The 18,094-nt window shown below is 39.9% G+C and overlaps 1 protein-coding gene across 2 annotated transcripts in view; it reads left to right on the top strand.

Annotated features, from left to right (window-relative positions):
- The window catches only part of slc41a1 (solute carrier family 41 member 1), a 121,017-nt gene that overhangs the window by 58,498 nt on the left and 44,425 nt on the right, over window positions 1–18,094 (top strand). For both annotated transcript variants that reach the window (XM_061924020.1, XM_061924019.1), the window contains one exon: window positions 14,762–14,869. In XM_061924020.1, the coding sequence (XP_061780004.1) occupies window positions 14,762–14,869 (108 nt within the window). The remainder of the gene's footprint in view (window positions 1–14,761; window positions 14,870–18,094) is intronic.

The raw sequence follows: 18,094 nt of genomic DNA, 5'->3' as shown, positions 1-18,094 counted from the left end.
CAAAGTGCCTGATTTTAACCATCGTTTTAAACACCCGTCCATTTTCCTGTGACGTCACATAGTGAAGCCAACACAAACAAACATGGCGGAAAGAACAGCAAGCTATAGCGACATTAGCTCGGATTCAGACTCGGATTTCAGCGGCTTAAGCGATTCAACAGATTACGAATGTATTGAAACGGATGGTTGTAGTGTGGAGGCAGGTAGCGAAAACGGAATTGAAGAAGAAACTGAAGCTATTGAGCCATATCGGTTTGAACCGTATGCAAGCGAAACCGACGAAAACGACACGACAGCCAGCGACACGGGAGAAAGCGAGGACGAATTTGGCGATCGCCTTCTAACCAACGATTGGTATGTGTTTGTTTGGCATTAAAGGAAACTAACAACTATGAACTAGATTTACAGCATATGAAATACATTTGGCAACAACATGCACTTTGAGAGTGCAGACAGCCCAATTTTCATCAATTAATATATTCTGTAGACATACCCTCATCCGCGCTCTTTTCCTGAAAGCTGATCTGTCCAGTTTTGGAGTTGATGTCAGCAGGCCAGGGAAGCTAGGGTCGATAGGGGGTTTAGCTCGCTCGTCTGCGGGAACAAACTGCCGCCATTGCTTGCCGTGCTAGCGAGGTCCTTTGTCCCTGAATTGCTCACACACTCCGGCAGATTCAATGGGGGTCTGGCGGCAGATTTCTTTGACTTTATCGTTGGAAATGCATCTGCTTTGAGTGTCGCAGGATATCCACACATTCTTGCCATCTCTGTCGTAGCATCGCTTTCGTCGGTAAAGTGCGCGGAACAAACGTCCAATTTCTTGCCACTTTCGCATCTTTGGGCCACTGGTGCAACTTGAATCCGTCCCTGTTCGTGTTGTTACACCCTCCGACAACACACCGACGAGGCATGATGTCTCCAAGGTACGGAAAAACAGTCGAAAAAACGGAAAATAACAGAGCTGATTTGACTCGGTGTTTGAGAAAATGGCGGATTGCTTCCCGATGTGACGCCACGTTGTGACGTCATCGCTCCGAGAGCGAATGTTAGACAGGCGTTTAATTCGCCAAAATTCACCCATTTAGAGTTCGGAAATCGGTTAAAAAAATATATGGTCTTTTTTTCTGCAACATCAAGGTATATATTGACGCTTACATAGGTCTGGTGATAATGTTCCCCTTTAATAACAGAAAGAAACAACCCTTTTGTGTGAATGGGGGAGGAAGGTTTTTTGGGTTGGTGCACTAATTGTAAGTGTATCTTGTGTTTTTTATGTTGATTTAATAAAAACAATAAAATAAAATGAAAAATAAAAAAAAAGATACCGTATTTTCCGCACCATAAGGCGCCCTGGGTTATAAGCCGCGCCTTCAATGAACGGCATATTTCAAAACTTTGTCCACCTATAAGCCGCCCCGTGTTGTAAGCCGCATCTAACTGCGCTAAAGGAATGTCAAAAAAATAGTCAAATGGGTCAGTCAAACTTTAATAATATATTAAAACCAGCGTGATGTGGGCGCGCATGGAATCGTATATCAACATGGACGGAGCTGCGTGAAAAAAGCCACCCGGCCTCTTCGCGTAAACTTAAACTTACCTTAACCACTCGCTCATCTTTTCTTCATCCATCCCTTCGAGTTAGCTTTTATGATGACGCCGGCTGGAAAGGTCTCTTTTGGCAAGGTCTTCCTTTTGAATATCACCATGGGTGGAAGTTTCTGGCCATTAGCATGGCAAGCTAGAACCACAGTGAAGGATGACTTCTCATTCCCTGTGGTGCGAATATTCACCGTACGTGCTCCCGTTGTATCCACAGTGCGGTTCACAGGAATATCAAAAATCAGTGGAACCTCGTCCATGTTGATAATGTTCTCTGGCCGGATCTTTTTTTCAGCTATCTTGTTTTTACAATATGCACGGAAAGTAGCCAGCTTTTCTTGAAAGTCTTTAGGCAGTTGCTGTGAAATAGTAATCCGTGTGCGGATGGAGAGATTGCGTGTTTTCATGAACCGGATCCCTGTCGCTTAGTAGGAGCCATTTTGTGGTCTTTACAGATGTAAACACACAAAGGAAATGAAACGTACGGTAATATCCGCGCGCTTTTTCTTCTTCTACGCGGGCGGGTGGTTGCTTACAGTAGAAGAAGAAGCGCTTCCTGTTCTATGGGGGCGGGTGCTTACCTTGGCGGTTGCTTGCGTAGAAGAAGAAGCACTTCCTCTTCTACGGGGAAAAAAGATGGCGGCTGTTTACCGTAGTTGCGAGACCGAAACTTTATGAAAATGAATCTTAATATTAATCCATATATAAAGCGCACCGGGTTAAAAGCCGCACTGTCAGCTTTTGAGTAAATTTGTGGTTTTTAGGTGCGGCTAATAGTGCGGAAAATACGGTACCCATAATAAAAAAAAAACAATACCGATCATTTCCGATATTACATTTTAACGCATTTATCGGCCGATATTATAGGACATCCGTTGTAATTTGCAGTGGTGCGGGACTGCTATGCACCACACTGAGAAGTGTTTTGGTTGCTTAATTTAGATACATGATTGGGGAAAAATATGTAACACCTGTTCTTTACGAACATTGAAGGTAAAATATAAGAGTCGCTCCTCATGTACATGAACTTTACGACATATCACTGGGGTCAAAACTGTAGTCCGCAACTACAGCCCCAGAAAGCTGAAACTGACACCACTGGCTGAGGTCTCCATGACGCTGCCAAAGTTGCGTCAACCTTGCGTGCCACGAGGTTCAGCTGCCAATTCGGTACTGCAAAGTACAGTAAGCGATCGCAAATGAAACACGAATGTGTTACTTAACAGGGCACCTTGACCCTTGAAGGGATCACATACCAGAACTCCTATAGATCGGGTACTGGAGTTGTCCAGTCAAGTTCCTAGAACCGAGGAGGTGGCCATGAGAGGGAGAGGGCTTTTTTGGCCAAGAGCCAGCGTTCAATGGAGACAACAACATATATCAACACAGGGGGGCCGAGAGCAGGCTAGTGAGACAGAAGTAGAGAAAGAGAGCGAGTAAGCCTGAAAGCATGTGGCTGTTAAAGAGGAGAGAGGAGTGCTCACAGGGCTGCTGCTTCGGCACATGGCAGTGCACCAAGTTAAAGGACTTGGCTGAACGCGGCTCTGCTAAGGCCTGACGAGCGCAAAGGCAGTCGCAAGTAGCGTAGCGCCACACCTACGGATACATAAAAGAAAGACAAAGCTCTTAACGTCAGCTGGATCCGGATGTGCAGAGGAAGCATCGAAGTTTATTGGTGGTGCACATGCAGGCCGACCTTGTTTTTAGCAGCTCTAATCTCAACTGCTCTGGGTTTCCTTCCCTGATGAATTCATCCATCTTCTTCTTGTGTTTCATGTCTGACACAGGAAGTATTGATTCAGCGCTGAGTAGACCGGACTGTAAATGTGGGACTAGCCCAATAGATAAGCACTTTTATTTGGGGATGGATCAATAGGCTGAGCATTAGTCTTAGCTGAGAAGACCACAAGCTTACAATTTGCTTCTCCTGATGTGTTGGTAGTTAGTCACTCAAGTCACTCAAGCAAACAAGCACGCCCTTTGAGCTCGTCCCCATGAAATTGTTTTATTTGCTGAGGACTTAATTCATCCTGCAAAACATGGTGTTTAACTTTGCTTTACCGATATAATATTGGACCTGATTGTCAAGACTTGGTCCTGAGTGTTTGCTTTTCCGGGATGCAACGGAAAGTTGGCACGGGCGAGACGGGAATGTAGGTACATGATTTATTTAAACTATCAAAAAAGGAATAAACGAAAAGCGCGCACAGGGGCGGAGGTACAAAACTAGACTATAAACACAAAACTTGCACATTGGCAGAAACTATGAACAATTAAACAAAACTTGCAAACTATGGCTTGAATAAAGAAAACTTACTTGGCATGGACAAAAAAGGAGCAGAAATTAGAAATGTGTCGAGCATAAATGTGGTGAGGTCGTCAGAAAGACAAACTGAAAAACACTGAACTTAAATACTACAGACATGATTAACGAAAACAGGTGCGTGACTCAAGACGTGAAACAGGTGCGTGACGTGACAGGTGAAAACTAATGGGTTGCTATGGTGACAATCAAGAGTGCACAATGAGTCCAAACGTGGAACAGGTGAAACTAATGGGGTAATCATGGAAACAAGACAAGGGAGTGAAAAGACAGAAACTAAAGAGTCCTATAACTAAACAAAACATGACTTAAAACAAAACATGATTACACAGACATGACACTGATTTACTAAAGGTTTGCTTATACTACCGTATTTTTCTGACTATAAGGCACACTTTAAATCATTTCATTTTCTCAAATCTCGACAGTGCGCCTTATAACCCGGCCTAATGTACGGAATAATTCTAACCTCTAAGCCAGTGGTTCTTAACCTTGTTGGAGGTACCGAACCCCACCAGTTTCATATGCGCATTCACCGAACCCTTCTTTAGTCAATCAATCAATCAATCAATGTTTATTTATATAGCCCTAAATCACAAGTGTCTCAAAGGGCTGCACAAGCCACAACGACATCCTCGGTACAAAGCCCACATAAGGGCAAGGAAAAACTCACCCCAGTGGGACGTCGATGTGAATGACTATGAGAAACCTTGGAGAGGACCGCATATGTGGGTAACCCCCCCCCCCTCTAGGGGAGACCGAAAGCAATGGATGTCGAGTGGGTCTGACATAATATTGTGAGAGTCCAACATAATAGTACGAGTCCAGTCCATAGTGGGGCCAGCAGGAAACCATCCCGAGCGGAGACGGGTCAGCAGCGCAGAGATGTTCCCAGCCGATGCACAGGCGAGCGGTCCACCCCGGGTCCCGACTCTGGACAGCCAGCACTTCATCCATGGCCACCGGACCTGTGCCCCCCCCCTCCACAAGGAATAGGGGAGCAGAGGAGAAAAGAAAAGAAACGGCAGATCAACTGGTCTAACAGGGGGGCTATTTAAAGGCTAGAGTATACAAATGAGTTTTAAGATGGGACTTAAATGCTTCTACTGAGGTAGCATCTCTAATTGTTACCGGGAGGGCATTCCATAGTACTGGAGCCCCAATAGAAAACGCTCTATAGCCCGCAGACTTTTTTTGGGCTCTGGGAATCACTAATAAGCCGGAGTTCTTTGAACGCAGATTTCTTGCCGGGACATATGGTACAATGCAATCGACAAGATAGGACGGAGCTAGACCGTGTAGTATTTTATACGTAAGTAGTAAAACCTTAAAGTCACATCTTAAGTGCACAGGAAGCCAGTGCAGGTGAGCCAGTATAGGCGTAATATGATCAAACTTTCTTGTTCTTGTCAAAAGTCTAGCAGCCGCATTTTGTACCAATTGTAGTCTTTTAATGCTAGACATAGGGAGACCCGAAAATAATACGTTACAGTAGTCGAGACGAGACGTAACGAACGCATGAATAATGATCTCAGTGAAAAATAAAAAAAAATTTTTTTTCAAATTCAAGACAAAGTTATATGTTTTTTTACTGGTGCACAAAATGAACCGTGCATGAACATCACCTTGTTCAAAGAACAAAACCAACACAGAGCATGAACTCACAACAAATTACACACCAGCAAATCAGTGTGACTTCTACGGTTACCGTATACATAATACGCCGATGGGAAGAAGTTTTTATATACACAATGAGTCGAGTGTGTCTTGACCTCCACGGCTGAGGCGCCGCCAAACCCCTGAGGCCAACTCACCGAACCCCTAGGGTTCGATCGAACCCAGGTTAAGAACCACCGCTCTAAGCTATTTTATTTGGTACATGGTGAAATGATAAGTGTGACCAGTAGATTGCAGTCACACATAAACACGTGCAATATGACTCAAGTAAACACCAAAGTTTTATATTGTCATATCTGTGTGATCAGGTTTTATTTTTGGACTTTTTGTGCAGTTTTATTTTGTCACCATAGTTACCCATTTGTTTCACCTGTCATGTCACGCACCTGTTTTGAGTCACGCACCTGTTGTTAATCATGTCCATAAGTATTTAAGTTCATTCATTTTCTGTTGTTCGTCCTGACGACCCCACACCACATTTATGCTCTGTCCATTCCTCTAAGATCCTGCTTCATGTCCCTTGTCAAAGTAAGTTTTGGTTCCATGTTTATAGTCTTTTTGTTTTTCATAGTTTGTTCTCCGCCACTGTGCGTGCTTTTCATTTGTATTTTTAGCTATAGTCTTTTGGTTTCATAGTTTATTCTCCGCCACTGTGCGCGCTTTTGTTTGATCCTTTTTTTGTATTTATAGTCTTTAAATAAATCATGTACCTTCATTCCCGTCTCGCCCGTGCCAACTTTCCGTTGCATCCCGGAAAAGCAAACTCCCAAGATCAAGTCGTGACATATATGTTCCATTGAAAATATAGAACATTGCACACGGCGCTGAAAAATCTATCAAAAATGTTTTAGTACGACTTTGGTAAGCTATACAGCTGCACCGCTTGATGGATTGTACTGTGCTTCAACATAGGAGTATTATTATGGTGTGTGTATAAGGTAAGACATATTATCTGCCGTTTTGTTTCGCGATATTATGCAAAAGCATCTTTTCTTACCTTCTGATACCTGCTGATCCGTATTTGGAATCTGCATAAATCCTGAAAATTTGTACCCGTCCGCCTTTGTAGTCCGACACCGTAGTCGATAAGCTTCTTCTTTGTCTCTATCTTCTTCTTATGGGACATTCATTCTCCACTGTTGCCATTTCTAATATAAAGTAGTGTAAAGTTCTTACTTTTATCTGTCAGTAAACTCGCCATGAAAGCGCTAAAACATACCGGTGTAGTGAGTTTACATTATTCACCCAAGGAACTTTAGTTATTAGAGCAGTGGTTCTTAACCTGGGTTCGATCGAACCCTAGGGGTTCGGTGAGTCGGCTTCAGGGGTTCGGCGGAGGTCAAAACACACCCGACTCATCGTGTATATAACAACTTCTCCCTGTCGGTGTTTAATGGATACAACAACAGCAGAAGTCAGACTGATTAGCAGGTGTGTAATTTGTTGTGAGTTTATGCACTGTGTTGGTTTTGTTCTTTGAACAAGGTGATGTTCATGCACGGTTCATTTTGTGCACCAGTAATAAAACATGGTAACACTTTAGTATGGGGAACATATTCACCATTAATTAGTTGCTTATTAACATGCAATTTAGTAACATATTGGCTCTTAACTAGTCATTATTAAGTACTTATTAATGTCTTATTCGGCATGGCCTTATTATAACCCTATCCCTCTAACCCTGGCCCTAAACCTAACCCTAACCAAATAACTCTAAATTAAGTCTTTTTTACTTAGAATATGTTCCCCATACTAAAGTTTGACCAAAAACGTATAACTTTGTCTTGAATTTGAAAAATAAAATACATTTTATTTTTCACTAAAGAAGGGTTCGGTGAATGCGCATATGAAACTGGTGGGGTTCGGTACCTCCAACAAGGTTAAGAATCACTGTATTAGAGAGTTCCGGTCGGACGGTTTTTCCTTGTTATTGCACCAGTGAGCCACAGATGAGGAGATGCTGCTCCGTTATTGATTTAAGTGACGTCTGAATTAAAACAGTTAGCTCCATCTTTTGACACTTCTTCCACTCCCGTCCTTGCACGCTACACCGCTACAACAAAGATGACGGGGAAAAGACGCTGCCGAAGGTGAGCCACGTAAATGAGACCCGCCCACAAAACGGCACATCCTGAAGCGACTGTCAGAAAGTGACTTGAAGATGATCCATAAAACATCATCTATGCAACATTTTGACCAAAGAACCACCATCACATGTTATGTAGACCACAAGGAAGTGTTTTCCATTTAGAAAAATATATAAAAAAATATGACTCCTTCAATGCGCCCTATAGTCCCATGCACCTTTTGTATGAAAAATAGACCTGACTAGACCGCTGATCTACTAAGCTTGTGAGCTCAGAATTGAATTAAGTCTCTTAAATGTACTATTTATCAGAATGTCCAAAATACTTAAATCGATTGCTTTCATCTTGTCTTCTCAAATAAATATGTGCAACATTTTTTTCTTCAGACATTTCTTTTTTTTACTTTAAAAGCGTCATACATAATATTTCAACATATTAGAAATAAGTCTATGGATGTTCTCATTCATACAGGTCATTGTAATCTCAGGGTATTCAATCCATCGCAACTGGACTGTTTGGTTGGCCTTAGAAGACGTTTTGCCACTTGGTTGAAAGGACAGTGTTGTATGTGTCTTGTCTTTTCAACCATTCCTAAAAGACAATTTAGCCTAGACCTGCTCAGTGGCCTTGTGGTTAGTGTGTCCGCCCTGAGATCCGTATGTCGTGAGTTCAAACCCCGGCCGAGTCATTCCAAAGACTATAAGAATGGAACCCATTACCTCCCTGCTTGGCACTCAGCATCAAGGGTTGGAATTGGGGGTTAAATCACAAAAATGCTCACTGCTCCCCTCACTTCCCAGGGGGTGGAACAAGAGGATGGGTATGCAGAGGGTAATTTCACCACACCTTGTGTGTGTGACTATTTAACTAACTTTAACTTCAACAAATAACAGGAGTTCGAAACATTCTGATCACAGATGCTTCTTTGTGCCGTTTGTTTACAACTGAATGGAATGCTGACGTAGGTGATTCCGACTATTTTGGGCAGTTAGTGGTCGACCCGAGGCGATTGTTCTGCGTAACAATACCTCAAAGCTAAAAAGGGGAAATTCCATTTCAACGACTGTCGTTGGCATTGACAGTAGGATTGCTTGGTTGCATCTCAACAGTTGTTTTTCTCACTATGATAGGGCGAAACCATCCTTGCCCAGGCTCACTCTCCCGGTATTAGAGTATAAATATTTGGGGTTTTGGCACCAGCCAGCCGCCAGACTAGATCTGACCAAGTCTATGAGCAGAGGTGGGTAGAGTAGCCAGAAATTGTACTCAAGTAAGAGTACTGTTACTTTAGAGATTTATTACTCAAGTAAAAGTAAGGAGTAGTCACCCAAATATTTACTTGAGTAAAAGTAAAAAGTATGTTGTGAAAAAACTACTCAAGTACTGAGTAACTGATGAGTAACATATACACACATATATATATATATATATATATATATATATATATATATATATATATATATATACACACACACACACACATATATATATATATATACACACATATATATATACATATATATATATATACATACATTGATTTATACAGTATATAATTTATATTTATTTATTTTGCCGTTTTTGTTTACATGTTAAAGGTGCTTTAATGAATATACATGCATGTTTAACACATATAGATTCCTTTCTTTCATGAAAACAAGAATATAAGTTGGTGTATTACCTGATTCTGATGACTTGCATTGATTGGAATCAGACAGTAGTGATGATAACGTCCACGTTTTCAAATGGAGGAGAAAAAAAGTTCCTCCTTTCTGTCTAATACCACATGAAAGTGGTTGGTTTATGGCTTCTTATTTGTCCAGCTTCCATATTCGTTTTTATACACTTTACAAGAAATACATTGGCGGCAAACTCCGTCGCTTGCTAGCTTGTTTTTCCTGGCTTTCGGAGACTCTTATTTTGAAAGCGCAGGCGCGATGGAGCGGCACTTTTATTGTGAAGACAGGAACTGTGCAGTCAGTCTTTAGGCTTTTGACGGGATGTACGGTTGAAATAAAAAAAGGGTCTTTTTTCCTTCACACTTTTGATTGATTGATTGATTGAAACTTTTATTAGTAGATTGCACAGTACAGTACATATTCCGTACGATTGACCACTAAATGGTAACACCCGAATACGTTTTTCAACTTGTTTAAGTCAGGTCATGTGACCCCTGGCTCTGTTTGATTGGTCCAACGTCACCAGTGACTGCATCTGATTGGTGGAACGGAGTGAACGTCACCAGTGACTGTATTTGTTGAAACGCAGGCACTATGGAGGTCTGTCTGACAGACCAAAACAAACAAAGCGTGCATTAACAGATCGATAAAAATTAGTAGCGAGTAGCGAGCTGAATGTAGATAAAAGTAGCGGAGTAAAAGTAGCGTTTCTTCTCTATAAATATACTCAAGTAAAAGTAAAAGTATGTTGCATTAAAACGACTCTTAGAAGTACAATGTATCCCAAAAGTTACTCAAGTAGATGTAACGGAGTAAATGTAGCACGTTACTACCCACCTCTGTCTATGAGCATGAACTCATGAAGCCTACTTGGATGAGAGGCGGAACGTCTTCCAAGACAAACCAAACAGTCCAGTTGCGATCGATTGAATGCCCTGAGAATATTACAAATAACAAAGACTGTACACACACAAGAGATTACAGATCACTTGAACATAATACACAACACTGGTAACATATACAATTTACACATGAAGAAGAAATAAAACGGGATAGCATTTTTGGACATAAACTTGCACCACAAAGAAGATAGCAACATTCAAACTACAGCATACCGAAAACCCACACGTAAGGACCAGTATCTTCTCTTCTCTAGACATCAGAACATATCAAATAAGAACCCTTAACAACCGGAAATAACATCATAATGGATGAAAAAGACAAACGGGAAGAAGAAAAACACCTCTAACATGCGCATGTTAGAGGTGTTTTTCTTCTTCCCGTTTGTCTTTTTCATCCATCATGATGTTATTTCCGGTATCCAAGATGGGCCATACAGAAAGGAAAACAACAAGCTCGGCCAGAAAGTCAAAAGAAAAACAAGAAAACGACACAAGAAATAAAGATACAGAAACACTACAATACATTAGAGTAAAAACAGAACACATACAACGCACCACGAACCAATTTTCAAATAAACACAGCAGTAAAACCATACAGACAACTATGACAACAACTTGAACACACAAAATATACAATAACACAGGATAGAAAATGTGATGTCATCTACGAAATCCCATGCAGATCATTCAATAAAACATATATTGGAGAGATCGGACGAACTTTCAGCTCCCGGAAAAAAGAACACAAAACCAAATGCGAGATGGAGACAGTTGCAATGTTTACCAGAACACAAAACAATGGTGTCAGCCGAAACTGTCAGAAGGTTAAAAAAAAACCTCTCCTACATAAAAAAAAATGTGTTTGAACACATGAATTTTGCACATGTCCACGATACTTTTTGGAGGAGATGCAAATCTAATAATTTATCGTAATGTGATTTATCAAGCCTGAAACTGTTTTGTGGTCACTGTTTTTGCAACTATATGTAGCGCGTCTGTAAAATACGTGCAAATGGCTGTGAGAAAGATGGCGATCGCGCTGCAAACACAGACAATGGAGAGAATATCCTCGTCCATGTGAGTGTTAACTGTCATGAATAAAAATATTAGACATATCGTCTATTCAGCAATGCTATTTTATAATGACTTAAGGGGCTGATTTTAAAGTATCAATTAATTTGTTATAGTGTCTGGTGGGTTTTTTAATGTTTTTTTTTTTGTTTTTTTTACATATAAGAGTTATATTAGTGGAAAAATATAGATATATGAAAAAGTAATTATTGCATCTGGATTACTCTAATGTACCATCTCAGGAAATGCCGCTGTTGTGCCAAAAACGCTGACACCTTCCAGAATGCACCTTTGCCGTGCCTAAAATATGTTCTGTTGCCTAGATGGGGATTCTATCCAGCTCAGCAAAGGTAGTACTGAGTTTTTCGGACTATAAGGCACACTTAAAATCCTTTGAATTTTCTCAAATATCGATATAACCCGGTGTGCCTAATGTACGGAATAATTCTGGTTGTGCTTACCGATCTCAAAGCTATTTTACTTGGTACATGGTGAATGATAAGTGTGACCAGTATATGGTAGTCACACATAAGGGATGTGTGTAGATTGCAATATGATGCTAGTCAACAACACCAAAACTTTAAATGTTCCATTGAGAATATAGAACATTACACACGGCGCTCAAAAATCTATTAAAAATGTTTTAGTACGACTTTAAAGCCGCACCGCTTGATGGATTGTCGGCGCATTACGGCTACCGTAGTCAGAAGTATGAGTATTATTATGGTGTGTGTATAAGGTAAGACATATTATCTAGCGTTTTGTTTGGCATTATTATGCAAAACCAACTTTCCTTACCTTCTGGTACCTGCTGATCTGTTTTTTGGGATCTGCATAAGTCCTTAAAACTTGCGTACGTCCACCATTGTAGTCGATAAGCTTCTTCTTTTTCACTATCTTCTTGTTATGGGACATTCATCCTCCGCTGTTGCAATTTCTAATATAAAGTAGCGTAAAGTTCTTACTTATATCTGTCAGTAAACTCGCCATGAAAGCGCTAAAACATACCGGTGTAGTGAGTTTACATTATTCACCCAAGGAACTTTAGTTATTAGAGAGTTCCGGTCGGACGGTTTTTCAGGGGACACATTTCCGGCGTTGTTGTTCCACTAGTGAGCCACGGATGAGAAGATGCTGCTCCATTATTGATTGAAGTAAAGTCTGAATGTCATTAAAACAGTTAGCTCCATCTTTTGACACTTCGTCCACTCCCGTCCTTGCACGCTACACCGCTACGACAAAGATGACGGGGAGAAGACGCTGTCGAAGGTGAGCCATGTAAATAAGACAGACCACTAAACAGCGCAGAAAGCGGCTTGAAGATGATCTATAAAACATCATCTATGCAACATTTTCACCAAAGAACCACCATTACATGTTATGTAGACCACAAGGAAGTGTTTTCTATTTAGAAAAATAATCCTAATATGACCCCTTTAATGCGCCCTATAATCCGGTGCGCTTTATGTATGAAAATAGACCTGAATAGACCCACTCATCAGCAGTGCGCCTTATAATCCGGTGCGCCCTATGGTCTGAAAAATACGGTACCGTATTTTTCGGAGTATACGTCACTCCGGAGTATAAGTTGCACCGGCCGAAAATGCATAATAAAGAAGGAAAAAAACATATATAAGTCGCACTGGAGTATAAGTCGCATTTTTTGGGGAAATGTATTTGATAAAAGCCAACACCAAGAATAGACATTTGAAAGGCAATTTAAAATAAATAAAGAATAGTGAACAACAGGCTAAATAAGTGTACGTTATATGAGGCATAAATAACCAACTGGTATGTTAACGTAACATATTATGGTAAGAGTCATTCAAATAACTATAACATATAGAACATGCTATACGTTTGCCAAACAATCTGTCACTCCTGATTGCTAAATCCCATGAAATCTTCTTCTTCGTTGTCGCTCCTGGTATGCGCCGCTTCCTTTCTTTCTGCTGCTCGATTGCCGTTTTCTGCTGCATGTTTCACTACGTCCAGCTCGTAATCTGCAGTATAGGATTTCCTTTTCGGTGCCATTTTTGTTCAGCCCTTCTCAGTTTTTATAAGTTACCGCCAATGTTGAAATGATACATTTTAACAGCTACGGACATAGCAGCAGTTAGCATCCCATGACCCACAATGCACTTCTGCCATGACCCGCCCCCGCCGAATTCTTATTGGTTGGCGTGTGAGTGACGATTGCTGGAGTGTGTGTGACGATTGCTGACATTTGCTTCGTCTCTTACGTGAATGAGCTAAATAATATTATTTGATATTTTACGCTAATGTGTTAATAATTTCACACATAAGTCTCTCCTGAGTATAAGTCGCACCCCCGGCCAAACTATGAAAAAAAACTGCGACTTATAGTCCGAAAAATACGATACATATTTTATTTGTGTGCTGCATGTTCAACAACATAACAAAACAGCACAGGTTGGATATGATATGATGCCATGAAGGTGGAGGGAAATGAATGTCTCCAAGGGTATGGCTGGTAGTACACATACTGCAAAAACTGAAATGTAAGTAAGATGAAATATCTCAAATAAGGGTGATATTTGCTTATTTTCTGTCTGATAAGATAATTCTTCTCACTAAGCAGATTTTATGTTAGAGTGTTTTACTTGTTTTAAGGGTTTTGGTCCTAAATGATCTCAGTAAGATATTACAGCTTGTTGCTGAGATTTGATGACCTATATTGAGTAAAACATGCTTGAAACTAGAATATCAACTGTTGCAAAGCTGTGTCATCAACACTCACAAGTATAAAACTACTTTTTTTAAAGTAATAATTTCTTATTTCAAGCATGAAAAAAAAAATCATGATGCCGAGCGTATATCATTATGTCAAGATAATGGCACTAACATTTACTTAATTCAAGAATATTTTTCAACATATTGAGCAAAAAAGTCTCTTTTTTTTCTACCAAGAAAAATGCACTTGTTATTAGTGAGAATATACTTATTTTAAGGTATTTTTGGGTTCATTGAGGTTAGCTAATTTTACTTGTTTTGGAAAGTCTTGACAAGCTGAATTTTCTTGTTCTATTGGCAGATAATTTTGCTTAGTTCAAATAAAATACCCCTCATTTTTGTATTTTTTTTCTTGTTTTTGAACACTCAGTTTTTGCAGTGTACACACAGTCTTAGTAGATCACCTGCAACACGCTCACTAATATCACACACAATTTTATAGTTTGCACACGCTAATTGTCGCGTGTTATTTGGGGATCTTAGTAGATCACCTGTTGTGGTGCCACCCACCAAGTGCGAGAGCGCAAAGAGGTGTGGTATTGTGATTAAATGTCTTGATTTGAACATAACATTGACTTAAATGTTACTCAGCACTTTGTATAAATCTGTAGAATGTTTAAAAACAAGTGTGTTTACCAAGTTCTATGTCTTTTACACTGATGATTACAGCACTGGACCGTGTTCACGGAGATATCCCAGGTGTTCATCCTCGTCCCGGCACTGCTCGGGCTGAAGGGCAACCTGGAGATGACGCTTGCCTCCAGACTGTCCACAGCGGTGAGTCATGTTTATCCATTTTTTTTTAACTTATTTTCATGTCTAGTTGCCTTTAGTTTGGACCAGTTCTGTGGTTGTCAAAGTGTTTTTGTTGCCCAATCCAGTCTCCGGGCAATCCCCAAACTGTGACCTTCATTAAGGCAGATTGTTCAAAGAGTCATAGGTCATATTGACAAAGGAACCTGCAGTTTTGGACCAACTGATAGCAGCATTCCTCAAAGCTCCTTAACCTTAACATTTTAACCCAACCCAAGATTTGTTTTAGTTGTGGCCCAAAGAATGAATGTCATTGCTGAAAAATGTCTACATACATTATAAATAACTATATCACCCATCAGCATTTGGGCTGCAGCTTTTGATTATTTTAGTACTCGCTTAATCTAATAATTAAGGGTGTAACGGTACACAAAAATTTCGGTTCGGTACGTACCTCGGTTTAGAGGTCACGGTTCGGTTCATTTTCGGCACAGTAAGAAAACAACAAAATATAAATTTTTGGGTTATTTATTTACAAATGTGTAAACAATTGCTTTATCCTTTTAACATTGGGAACACTATAATAATTCTGCCCAAAAATAGAAATAGCTCGTTGTGTGATGGATGTGAGCCACCACTAGGCTGATCAGTGCAACAGCAGGCAGTCATGAATGCTAAGGATAATAATAACATACATATACACACAGAGTCCATTGCCAGGGTTAATGTGGTCAACATATATACAGTAAAAACTAAATAAGATAAGGCTCAGAATGGTTTCTTAACAATACCTTTCTACATTTAAAGTGCTTTTTTTGATTGATTGATTGAGACTTTTATTAGTAGTGTCATGTCTGTGTAATCATGTTTTGTTTTGTTTAGTAATTGGACTCTTTAGTTTCTGGCTTTTCACTCCCTTGTCTTGTTTCCATGGTTACCCATTAGTTTCACCTGTTCCACGTTTGGACTCATTGTGCACTCTTGTTTGTCACCATAGCAACCCATTAGTTTTCACCTGCCCTCACGACTCACGCACCTGTCTTTAATCATGTCACTATTATTTAAAGCCATTGTTGCCAGGAAGTCTCCCTGGCGACATCATACCCCTGACTTTCTGCTTCTCACTCTGTTTACCTCTGCGCACTTCATGCCATGTCAAGTAAGTTTTTTCTATTCATGCCACAGTTAGCGACTTTTCTTCATGTCCATAGTTTTTTGCCCACGTGCAAGTCTTTTTGTTTCGTTAGTCAAGTTTGTACTTCCGCCTTGAGCGCGCTTTTTGTTCATTTGTTAGTGTAAAATAAATAATGTCTTCACCTTCACGCCATGTCTGGTCCAAATGTTCATTTGCACCACGGGAGAACAAACCACGCCATAGTCCAAGTCTTGGCAAGTAGATTGCACAGTACAGTACATATTCCGTACAATTGACCACTAAATGGTAACACCCAAATACGTTTTTCAACTTGTTTAAGTCGGGGTCCACGTTAATCAACATTAAACTGCCTCAAGTTGTTGCTCAGATTAAATAAAATGACACAACTTTTCTTCTACATATAAAACGTGCAACATTAAACAGTTTCAAGTCAACTCAGCCTCAGATTAACTTTTCTTCCCCCTCCCAGCCTTTAACCCTGGTGACTTTCACTCAATCTTCATGTTTTTTGCCAGAAAAATCAGTTTATCCACATTGTCTGAAAGAAGAAGTGGGTCAAAATCTAGTTTTTAATGCAATCTGGTCTTAAATCTGCTGCTATAAAAACATTTGTTATTGCTTTAGCCCTGCCTGACTCGCCGAGGAGAGGCTGCTTGAATGCGGTGTTTGCACCACGCTCGTCTTTTTCTTCGTTGAAGCGATGTTCACTTGGGGGTGGTGACGCTTCAAATGGGTTAGCATGTTTAACGTGTTGCCAGAAGCATACCGCTGCTGAACAATGTCGGCAAACCGCATTCGCTTTGTTGTCGTAGCCCGGTCGCTGCTAGCATGCCGTGTGTTGCGCCTCGGTGTGCATTGTTTACATAACGTGCGGTACGCTACTTAATATGTCCGTGTGGAAACTCGTTCGGTATCGAACCGAAACCCAGGTACCGAAACGGTTCAATACAAATACACGTACCGTTACACCCTTACTAATAATTAGTTTGTTTGATCGAAAGGGACAAGCGGTAGAAAATGGACGGATGGATGGATTAATAAAGTAAAATCGCATAACACACGCTTTACACGTTCACAATCAGTATGAAAGACATTTTTTTTAATGCATTCTAAATATTACAGCGGAGCAAATGGAAGCTCTGCTATTCGGCCCATAACATTCAATAAATAGCCGTTCAAAAAGCGCCAACAATACTCAATATACATTTTGTGACTTGAATTTGCAAAAATTCTTGAGAAATTATTTGTAAATAGACTTGATAAGTTCATTGACAAACATGAGCTACTGAATGACCATCAGTATGGGTTCAGGAGTAATCGATCTACATCCCTAGCAGTGATGGACTTTGTAGAAAATGTAGCTACAGCAATAGAAAAAAAGCAACACACCGTTGGAGTATTTATTGATTTATGTAAAGCTTTTGACACAATCGATCATTCCTTACTTCTGCAAAAATTGGAAAACTATGGCATAAGAGGTGTTTCACAAGAGTGGTTAAGTAGTTATTTAAGTAATAGATCTCAATATGTGGAAATCAATAAGACTAAGTCACAGCCAAGAAGAGTAACTTGTGGGGTTCCACAAGGCTCGGTATTGGGACCCAAGTTATTTTTACAATATTTAAATGATATTTGTTCAGTATCTAATAAATTGAAATGTATTATGTTTGCAGATGATACAAATGTATATTGTTCAGGAGAAGACTTGAAGGAAGTGTTGAGGGTAATAGAGGTTGAGTTGATTCAGCTAAAAAAATGGTTTGATGTCAATAAGTTATCATTAAATGATAAGAAAACTAAATTTATGGTGTTTAGTGGTGCAAGAACAAATCGTGAAGTAAAACTAAAATTAAATCAAGTGGAAATTGATAGAGTATATGAAACTAAATTCTTGGGAATAAAAATTGATCATAAATTATGTTGGAAACCGCATATTGAATATATAAAGGGAAAAATATCCAAATCCATTGCCATTCTTTATAAAGTAAAACACATGCTGAATAAGAAATGTCTGCATATGTTATATTATTCTTTTATTTTTCCATATTTAACATATTGTGTTGAAGTTTGGGGAAATGTTTATAGAACAAACA

The sequence above is a fragment of the Nerophis lumbriciformis genome, linkage group LG28 (assembly GCF_033978685.3).
Source record: "Nerophis lumbriciformis linkage group LG28, RoL_Nlum_v2.1, whole genome shotgun sequence".
NCBI lineage: Eukaryota > Metazoa > Chordata > Actinopteri > Syngnathiformes > Syngnathidae > Nerophis > Nerophis lumbriciformis.
The sequence above is the reverse complement of the archived record's forward strand: the minus strand, read 5'-3'. Positions and strand labels throughout refer to the sequence as shown.